General features: G+C 29.3%; 1 protein-coding gene across 1 annotated transcript; it reads right to left on the bottom strand.

Annotated features, from left to right (window-relative positions):
• Positions 1-1,090: 1,090 nt before the first annotated feature.
• On the bottom strand, positions 1,091-3,782 carry LOC130967754 (ubiquinol oxidase 2, mitochondrial-like). The gene is made up of 4 exons (XM_057892751.1): positions 3,178-3,782; positions 2,692-2,820; positions 2,017-2,505; positions 1,091-1,418 (listed from the first exon to the last, which is right to left on the bottom strand). The coding sequence occupies exons 1-4, from the start codon at positions 3,526-3,528 to the stop codon at positions 1,359-1,361; spliced, it is 1,029 nt and encodes a 342-aa protein (XP_057748734.1). The 5' UTR covers positions 3,529-3,782; the 3' UTR covers positions 1,091-1,358.
• Between the last annotated feature and the right edge of the window lie 6,778 nt (positions 3,783-10,560).

The raw sequence follows: 10,560 nt of genomic DNA, 5'->3' as shown, positions 1-10,560 counted from the left end.
ATATTAGTTTTTGAATTCCTTTTCTAATATTGACTCAACAAATAAAGTCCTAAACTAGCTCTAACTTATATCATCATGGATATATTTAGTCTCGTGTTTAGCTTGACAAGTTAAAACTAGTTCGACGTTTCATTCATTTACTCGGCATTTCATTTCAAGAATCACTACGGGAAATTAATCGGCTAAAAGGTAAAGAAATATGGGGTCAGGTGATAGTCCTATTAAATATCGTATAAACGATGTTTGTACGGTTTATATGTGTTGTTCTATTAAATATTTTATTTCTATAATTACTTTTAATATAAAAAAATTAAAACAAATATACACATAATTTATGTAACGTCTCTCATTCTCTCTCTGAATATTAGGTACTATTATTGTTGGTGGTGGTTGGCACGAGAATGGCGTGGCCATCCCTCTGCACCATCATTTTTTTTCTTTCTTAGCATGCAATCATGGATTCGGGAGTGTTATGATTTATGCTTTAATTTTAATAGAATAGTCTTCGATTTTGCTTGGTCAAGTTATGGGGAAAATAATTGTAAACTTATTGTTAGAGATTTTGAATGTATTTAGACATCTGCAAAGAAAGGAAGAAAATATTCAACTACAACCTTTACAATGACCTGCTGGCTGCTGCATAAAACCCCCCACAGAAATGAATATAATAGAGCATCCATTTACTATAATTAGGAAACGATCTAAGGAATTAACAAAAATGGTTGACGGCACCCTAATGCAAGATATAAGATGTGAAATGGTGAATCTTTATGCAATACTAATTTTGGAACATCATGTCGCGTCACACGAACAAAATTTCACTTGAGTTCATATACTCTCACTGCATACCATATTGAGTCTAAACCAATTAACCAACGATTAATACTTTAAAGCATATATCCTCTGTTTGAAACTGTTAGAAGACAACTAGTGGGAAGGTTTAAGAGGTAACCCGTAAGCATACATGTGAAAAAGACGAACGAAACAAACATTTTGTTGTAAACTGATGCTGCTAACTTTAGATTTTTAAAATATGTTTTGAAGATGATGCCTCAGCTTCGAACTACGACTTACCAATCAAAACGTTCCGTCTATAATGATGATATTGTATTCCAAAGGTGGAAGAAGTGTTCTGACTTTGTTGTAACTCTATCATATTGAACCAAGTATTGTTTTCCTTATAAACATATTTGTCTTCAGATGAGTTGGACTATAGGATCATCATATTCATTAGTATAACAGCGGTATAACACGGAATTCCTGTATCAAACAAAATATTGGTACTTGTAGCTATCCAGATGAACACCAAAGAGGACTTAGCCTCATGATTGAATTTGTCGCAACAGCAATGTATAGAGCTAATGATAGCCAATAGGAGCTGGTGCATCCCTCAGTTCTTTTCCCTGAAAGTGGATATCCTACAGGAGAAGAACATAACTGTATAAAATCCAACGTACAAATGCAATCAGAATATGCAGATGTGAATACAGTCATACCAAAGATGGTCAATTAAGTAATTCTCCCTTGGAAAGCAAACAATGAACCTACCGACCACAAATCAAGGATAACATACCACAAGAAGAAAATGCATCTTTCACATGATACCAAGTCTACCAAAGTGGTTAGGTTTTTGATTCTTTAACCTCCATATAGTTTAGTAATATTTCAGTAGAAAGTTAAGTTAATCAGCATTTTGTAGGTGAAATGAATGATGGAATGGATACTCTCAGCTGAAACTAATGAATGTGTCTGTACAATCCTTTATATTGAAATTGTAGTTAGGGCTGAGGAAATTGGAAGAATTGTCATTTTTAGTTGTCTTTAGAATTGCTCCTCGGGTATACTACTATCTATATATCCATATATCTTAAATGCACACTTTTCAAACTCTATGTTCCAAGGGGAAAAAATCGTATCTAACTTCTGAGAGAAAATGAAATGAAAGAAGCATAAACAATTTCAGAGGATATGTTGCAACACAACCAAAAGATAAACATTGTTTTGAATGATACTCACAGAAGCAAAATGGTTCACATCTCGGTGATGAGCTTCATCAGCACGAATGACGGTTATAACATCTTTCAATTTGGCGTCCTTGGGAAGCCTCCAATAATCTATTGCAATGGCAGGAGCAGGAACATTTTCAATTGCACCACTCTCTAGGTCCCTCAAGAACTCAGTGTAAGAATGTATGGCCTCCTCCTCAAGATACCCAACAACTCTATGAGCTAACTTTGGGGAGAGTAAGTAAAGCGCAAAGAACGCGTTGAAGAAAACTCCCTGGACAACAAGAACAAGTATTCTTTCATACCATTTAGGCTTCACAAGTTCCACCATGGTCATTAAGTGCATTCTCTCATTCTCTGCTTCCTCAAGCAATGCTTTGATCCAGCCCCCACTGTGCTGAAACCTGCGGAGCGACCTCAGGTGCAACAACATTCCTCCCACCATTCCAGGAACAGCTGCAACTGTTTCAAGCATCATTGCACGGCAACCATATTGTCTCTGGAAATATCACGCCATGGATTATGATGAAGGACAACTTATACACATGGAAAATATCTTGATAGTTTTCTAATGAAGTTGTGGTATCTCTTTATATATCCCCCTTTATACACAAATTATATACTGGCTTCTTTTATATTTTGTTGGGGATTATGCCCACACTATAGGGGATTTTATACTACACACCTTGAAAAAAACATCAGTCGGAATTCTGATGAGCTTCACTGTCCTATAAGCAACTTTATCCAGAAAATTCTTTGGAACATGATGCTTGGTCAAATCAATTGACAAGTTTGAATGGTAAGTCTCCCACGGCTGCATAGACAAAAAGCAAAACATGCTAACATCCGTTCAAAGATAACCATAGCCCAAAAAACTAGTGGTTCCATATACTGATATAAGCTCTTTAAAAGAATTCCAACCATTATCAGCATAACAAAACAATTAACAAAAACCCTCCACTTCATAAGAGCAACAAAATCTTGTGGTAATGCTAAGATTTACCTTAACTGATCGTAAATTTCATAATGAACTAACCAATGCACGGAAATTCGCATGAACATTTATACTTCACAACTGTAGAACTATGAAAAGCCATAAATATATAGAGTACAAAATAATTAAATAATTTGCCGAATCAAACAATCAAAAACTGAATCCTCAGTTCCTCACCATGAAGCAGTTCCAAGGCCACTCCGTCCCATCCTCTCTCGTAACCTTCTGCCTCGAAATCCCCCAATAACTCGAGGCCACAAGGCTGCTGCCTTCACTCTTCTTCTCCTCCTCCTTCTTTTCCGTCGAATTTGCCTCAACAGGCGACCGCAGGGACTCGGAAGCCATCATTCTCTTCCAGCAGGGGAATCCTCTTTTCAAGCCACCAGCACCCGCGAAATGGCGGCTCATTTCCGCCGCCATAAACGGCATCACCGTCGCAGTTGCAACCGCCGTGCCACTATGGTTACAGTTATTCCTGCCGTTGATCAGAGCTCGGAGAACCACAGAACTGAATGCAGAATGCTTCATCGTTTCGAGAGAAGAATCGCGTCTCTTACTGAAACCTCTTCAACAGAATTGCCACGAATTTTTTAAATTGCAGTTTAACGAGGAGGAAGCTTAGCGGTTATGTATGGAGGGAAATAGAAGCGCCGGAGTAGAAAGTTTCGGTGCTGCGCATGTTTCGTGTGATGAATGAGGGCTGAGCGGTTCGAAGTGTTTTTGACCGTGGATTTAGGCGGTTGAGATGTAATGGACGCCTGGACGGGTATGATGGGTGGGAAAGGGGTGGAGGGAGTTTGATTGGCAATAGAGGCGCGCAGTTTTAGATAAGAAACTGTCACGAAAAATGAGCATCTAGTTTGATCGAGTAAGGCGGTTAGAGTGGATCAGATTCAGTGCAGCGTATGCTATGTAGAGCCTGCATATCCAAATAGCCCTTGTCCTTTTATCAACCGTTGACCGTTGATATCCCAAAGGGTGAAAGGGAGTTGCAATTTGGAAGAAAAATATTATTTAGAAAAGAGTAATACTGCAAAGTTCAAATGAGTTTTTTTTTTATAAATGTTGGACACCTTAGTCTAAAAAAAACTTTTACCAAAATTATTCCTCAAAATTTTATTTCGTAAAAGAATTTGTTTCTTGTTAGATTGTCTATTATCAATGATCAATTATCAATTACATATATAATAGGCATGGAAAAGAATTGGTGTATAATTTTCTTTTTTTTTTTAATATTCTTCATCAAATACAATTAATAAAAAAATAAGATACTTTATTAACTCTAAGGGTTGAACAATTATTTTTTCTTTTTTGATATAATTGTTCCAAAGTGGTTTAACTTATGGAGATTGATAATGGTCCAAACTTTCGAAGGAGTCCTTAATTCGTGTATAAACCACGATTGGAGTATTCTAATGTCAGATATTTTGAACTAGATTGAGAATTTATTTAAAATAGAGAATTATTTATAGAGTGGTTGAGAGATTTTGTATCATAATTTTCAGCTTTATTCGTAATTTTTTCATGGTGGATGATTATTTTGGGGAGCATTAAATTTGCTCCTTAAGTCGGATTTAAGATCGGATCTAAAGATCGTATTCGAGCATTCAAATGCGAGCGCACTCATTATTCTAAATTTTGAATTTTATTTTACAAGCTAAAATGTGATTTTTTATTATTCATTTTATAAATTGGACAAAAAATTATAAAAAAATCATTTAAAAATAAAAAATCATATTTTATCTTCTAAAATAAAAATTCAAAATTTAAAAGATTTAAATTCAATTATTTTAGACCAGGTTGAATTAACTTACTGTTGGCTACTTCTAGCTGGAGTTTTATTAGGAATATTTTATTTAATAGGGTATAATATTATACTTACATTTGAACGTAATTATGTTTTAGTCATTAACATTTAAAGTGTCTTATTTAAATGCAAAAAAGTTTTATTTAGTTTTAATGTAGTCCCACTATAAAGTTAAAATTAAATAATTAATGAAATGTTCTACATGACAGCAGTACAAGAACAAAATCGATAATTTTGAAAATAAGTACAAGCTCCAAATACATAAAATCAACCGTTGATATATTAATACATTTATTTATCATTCTCTTTACTTCTATAAAAAAATATTTCATTTAAATTGTAAGAAAATTGATAAATAAATATATTGATGCATTTACGGTTGATTTTGTGCATCTGAAACTTGTACTTGTTCTTTAGATTATCTTGTTCTTATACTGCTGTCATGTAGGATATTCCGTTAATTATATAACTTTGACCTCACGGTAAGACTACATTGAAACTAAATGAAACTTCTTTTTTTTATTTAAATAGGACACTTTAAATCTTAAGGACCAAAACAAAATTACATCTAAACGTAGGGGACCAATTTAGTACTTTACCCTATTTGATATTAGGCTTCTTGGGTCATTGAGCTCATGTAAGTACAATAACATGTTTATTATCTTGACTAACATCAAATTTTTTACCGTTATGGATATTTAATTTATAAAAAATAAATTTAGGACTAAATACGATTTTAGTCTTTAAGGTATAAGCCAAAAATTTTTCGTCTCTAACATTTTTCTTCGTACAAAACCGTCCCTAAAGTTTAACTTGATTTTAAAAATATCCTTTTTTACCTAAATCCTAAAATTTGGAACAAAATTACCCCTAACAAAAAAATCATAAAATAAAAAAAAAAAGAAAAGAAAAAGAACAGACGAAGGAGAGAAAGAGAACCACGAGGAAGGAAAGAAGAAGAAGGGGGAAGAGGAAGGTGGCGACGACACCGGCGAAGGAGGACGGACATCGCACACCGCGTCGCCGTTTCTACTCCTACACTAGTGTTCGACCTCGACGCCAACAAATCGGCGAGGGAGGACATCTGTTGCGTCGCCATTTCTGCTCCTCTTCCTCGCTTGCTCGCCAGTCGCTGTTGCTCCTTACTCAACGCTGCTTCGCATCCTCGTCGCTGCTCCTCCCTAGGGTTTCAGTTCTGTTTCTGATTTGTTGATTTTGTTAATTACATTGTTGATTTTTCTGCTTATGTTTCTTTTGTTAATTACATTGTTGATTTGTTGATTTTGTTAATCATATTATTTCTTATTCTGATTCTATTGTTATTGTTGATTCTGATTTCATTGTTCTTCTATTTTTGTTTTTTCTGTTTCTATTTTTTATTATGATTCTGATTTCATTCTTCTACTTCTAATTTTATTGTTGTTGATTTTTCTGTTTCTATTTCTATTTCTATTTTTGTTTTTTTATGTTTTTATTACATTGTTTCTGCTTTTGATTTTATTGTTATTAATGCTGATATTGTGATGAAAAAGAAGAAAAAAAAAAGAGATGCTGCTGTGATAGAAAAGAAGAAAAAGAAGAATAAAAACTGAGTATTTGTGTGAAAAAAAAGAAGGATATTTTGATCCGAATGATAATTTTAAAATTAAGTTAAATTTTAGAAATATTTGATTTGCAAAAAAAGGTTAAAAAAAATTTTAACCTAAACCTTAAAAACTAAAACCGTACTGGATCCTAATAGATTTGTAAGCATCTTAATGCTTTAACACACTAGTTTTTATAAAGAGATTAATTTGATAATGTTAGGAACTTTTAAAAGACGTTTCTATGTTTATAAAAAAAACAATAACAACTACAACAACAACAAATAAATAAATAAAAGGAGAAAAAATAAATAAGTCTTTAATTTTTTTTTACTATTTAAAAATATTTTTAAGTTTTTTATTATTTTAAAAGTTGAATATATTTTAGACCTAATGAAAATGTGTAATATAACTTTTATAATACTAATATAGCTATTATAAATGCACATGTAAAAAAGGTGATTTTAAAATGGAATAAATTATTTTTTTTAATTCCTCTTCAAGTTATTCAACATCAAAATTAAGAGTTTATGTATGTAACTTGAATCTATCTTTTTTATTCTTTTCTAACATATTGACATTATAATTTAAACTGCATTTTAGACAAGTCAATTACAAATGACATGACATATAATCTAAATGACATGCTTCAATACATAACAAATAATAGAACAACTATTTTCTTTAATTCATTTTTCAAACACTAAAAATAAAAAAAGCAAAACAAACAACATGTACAACTATCTCAATACATTAAATTAATAGATTTTTCTTTTTCTCTAAAATAACCATCTTCTTTTTCAAAAGAGTCCTCTTATGATTTAGTTTCTATTTTCAATCATCCTCTTTAATAATTTCAATATCCTTCCTATCCAGTCACAAAAAAAAAAATATATCCTTCCTATCCAAATGCTTTCTACCAGTGCTTTTATAAGTACTCTCAATTTTAATACATGTCCATCAATCCGAACAAAAATTTTGTAATGCAGTTATTTTTTCAGTACAACAAGTCAAAATTTTTAAGACAGTGTTTATTTTAAAGACTAGAATTTAAACTGAGGAATTGATATTTAATATTGTGTTTGATGATCATAGACTGAAATAAAAATTTTAATTAAAACACAAAATTTTAATCCCTTTATTACCTCTAAAAAGTAGGAACAGAAGAAACTAAAAATTCTGATACTAGAAATTAAAATTTTAACAACATTTTTTTTTTCAAAAATATTCTCATATAATTTTTTAAATTTTAAATTTATCTCTCAATCTTTATGTTTATCTTAAATCAAACATGATACTTAAACATAACTCAATCCAGTCTATTTTACACCAAACACAATGCAAAGACTTAATTTAGTCTCTATCTCCTAGACTATATTTCTCAGTCTTAGTCTCCCTTTCAAACGAAACTTAAGATTATATACTATCTAAACTCATTTCAAATCAAACAAAAACAATTTATTTTACTTACCTTATAAAATGGACAATCCAAAAAGAATCTGTTAAAGTTGCTCATGGTCTTTGACATACACATTATTGCATAAACTCTACAGAAAACACTTTGGAGCGGCGTCGTCCATCAGCTCTTCGGCATGCATAGCACATGAAACCAAACTTGAAAATGAATTTTCTTGTCTTGTCCCACCTATGCTTCTTTTTAAACTTGAGAATACTCTATTTGTGGTCATTGTTACGGCAATTAATACTCTTCATGACTAGTCTACACGAAGTTCCCTAATTGAATGATTAGAGTTACTAATCAAACGACGTCATTTAAAAAAAAAAAGGACTAATTTGTCTCATTTTAAAATTTTTTTCTCTACGTATGTATTTGTAATGATTAGGTCAGCACAACAAAAAATCACATTACATATTTTTATTAGGTTTGATAAACTCATATGAATGGAGAGATATATATATATCCAATTTTTAAAGGGGTCAAAGATGTAAAAGAACTTTTAAATAATAAAAAATAAAAATGTTTGTAAAACAAAACATTAGGACCTATTTATTTTTTTTTCTTTAACTAAGAATAATTTTAAAAGATAAAATATTAAAAAAGAATGAATAAATATATAAATAAAAGATCACACACAAAACAAAAATTACCTATTAATAAATTAATTGTTTAATAAGTTAAATATATACATAAAATGTATGTTCCATTTGCCACATCCATCCCTCCGTTAATAAAGTTTAATTTCCGTTAAAAAAAATTAATATGTGTAATTAGAAGTGTTTATGAGTTGGACTAATTTAATTAGATTTGGACCTACCTTAAAAAGGTGACGGACATATTTTAATCTAATTTAAAAATGGTTTGAAATAAATTAAGTTAAACCGAAGATTAACATAATATAAAATTAGTATATATAAATTTGTAAATTTTATATATATTAAACTAATAAAATTTTACTTTTAACAAATAAATTTAACAAATGATATATCATATTTATACTAAAATAAATTATTTTAAAACAAAAATAATACTGTATAATATAAAAAAGAGTAAAATATATTTTTCGGCTTTAAAATTTGTTAAAAATTTTAAAAATATTCTTAAATTTTATTTTGTTTTAATTTTATTTTAAAAGTTTTCAATTTGTATCAAATATACTCGTCGCGGCTAATTTTTCAAAAAATTTAGGATGAATTTAGCAACAATTTCACAAAAATAGCATTCAACACAAACAAATCAAACATAAATGTCACGCATTATTGCTGGATTGATCCTAAATTTTCTAAAAATTTAGCTGTCAGGAGTATATTTGATGCAAGTCGAAAACTTCAAAGACAAAATTGAAATAAAATAAAACTTAAAGCTATTTTTGAATTTTTGACGAACTTCCAAAACAAAAAATATATTTTATTCTATAAAAAATATTAATTAAAATATAGAAGTATAATATGACATTCACTAATGGATCTATATATATTTTTGTGAAGACAATTGCTCCCATTGTATTTTAAAAAACAAATAACAACTATATATGTAGATAATTTCTCTCATTATAATAATTTATTTGTCTCCACGTTTCAAAAAATATCATGTATAAGAAATATTTATATTATTAGATATTAACACAATAATAAAAATTATTGTATTATATAAATTTAAAACAAATAATAATAATAACTAATAATAATCTAATTATTTAATTACCTAAAATAAATCTTAACTTTTTAAATATAAATGAAATTATTAGTATTTAATATTTTTTTATAATATATATAATTTATTTACTTTTTATTGTTTTGTTTAATTTGGTTTTGTTTATACATATAATATTATTTTAGTCAACAAATTTTTACCATGATATTATAAAATATCAATTTTGCAATTAAATATCAAAAAATTATTTAAATATTTTTTAATAAAAAAATATTATTTTATCTATATTTATATGTAAAAAAATTGTGATTATTTGATTTGAATTATTATTTTTTTTATAAATTTTTGTGTTTCTCAAATAATTTTAGTAAAAATTCAGACACAAAAAACAAAAATTCTAAATTAGTTTATTTGAATTATACTTCTTATCAATTTTTTGGATATTGAATTATAATTTTTTTATATCATATATAAAATAGGAAAATTTCAACTGTATCAAATACACTAGTGTTCTAATAATTTTAATCGTTAATTTTAATTATAAAAAATATATATAATATATATTAATTAAAATCAATGGTTAAGATAATTAAAATATCGATGTTCCAGGTACATTTAAAAACTTTTCCACAAAATGATCAATAAAAATATGATTTGACGGATATTAAATGCTTGATTAGACACTAATAACAATAATAAATATATGGGTAAAAAATCTAAATAAACCAATGGCAGAAAAAAATTACTCAAATCAGCCAAAACAAAAATTTTTTCAGCAATCCACCAACGAACAAATACATATAATTCGAATCAACATGATTCGAACTACAAATGCAAGTAATTCGAAACAACTTGACTCGAATTACCTATGAAACGAATTGCATGTAATTCGAATCAAGTAGATTCAAATTAGGTGATTATAAATCGAATTGACTCGATTCGAATTAGTAGACAAACGTGACTCAATGGAGTTCGAATTAACTTGATTCGAATTAGTGTGTTCCAAACCTGTATATATATGTGATGAACGTGAGTTGCTCTCAATATTGAGAGGTCAA

This window comes from Arachis stenosperma, chromosome 3 (assembly GCF_014773155.1).
Source record: "Arachis stenosperma cultivar V10309 chromosome 3, arast.V10309.gnm1.PFL2, whole genome shotgun sequence".
NCBI lineage: Eukaryota > Viridiplantae > Streptophyta > Magnoliopsida > Fabales > Fabaceae > Arachis > Arachis stenosperma.
This window is presented reverse-complemented; position numbering and strand designations above follow the sequence as displayed.

Coding starts and splice junctions, on each gene's coding strand:
- LOC130967754 (XM_057892751.1), bottom strand. CDS start 3,528: ATGAAGCATTCTGCATTCAGTTCTGTGGTTCTCCGAGCTCTGATCAAC. Junction 2,506..2,691: donor CGACTGATGTTTTTTTCAAG/GTGTGTAGTATA, acceptor TGATATTTCCAG/AGACAATATGGTTGCCGTGC. Junction 1,419..2,016: donor ATGTGAACCATTTTGCTTCT/GTGAGTATCATT, acceptor CTTCTCCTGTAG/GATATCCACTTTCAGGGAAA.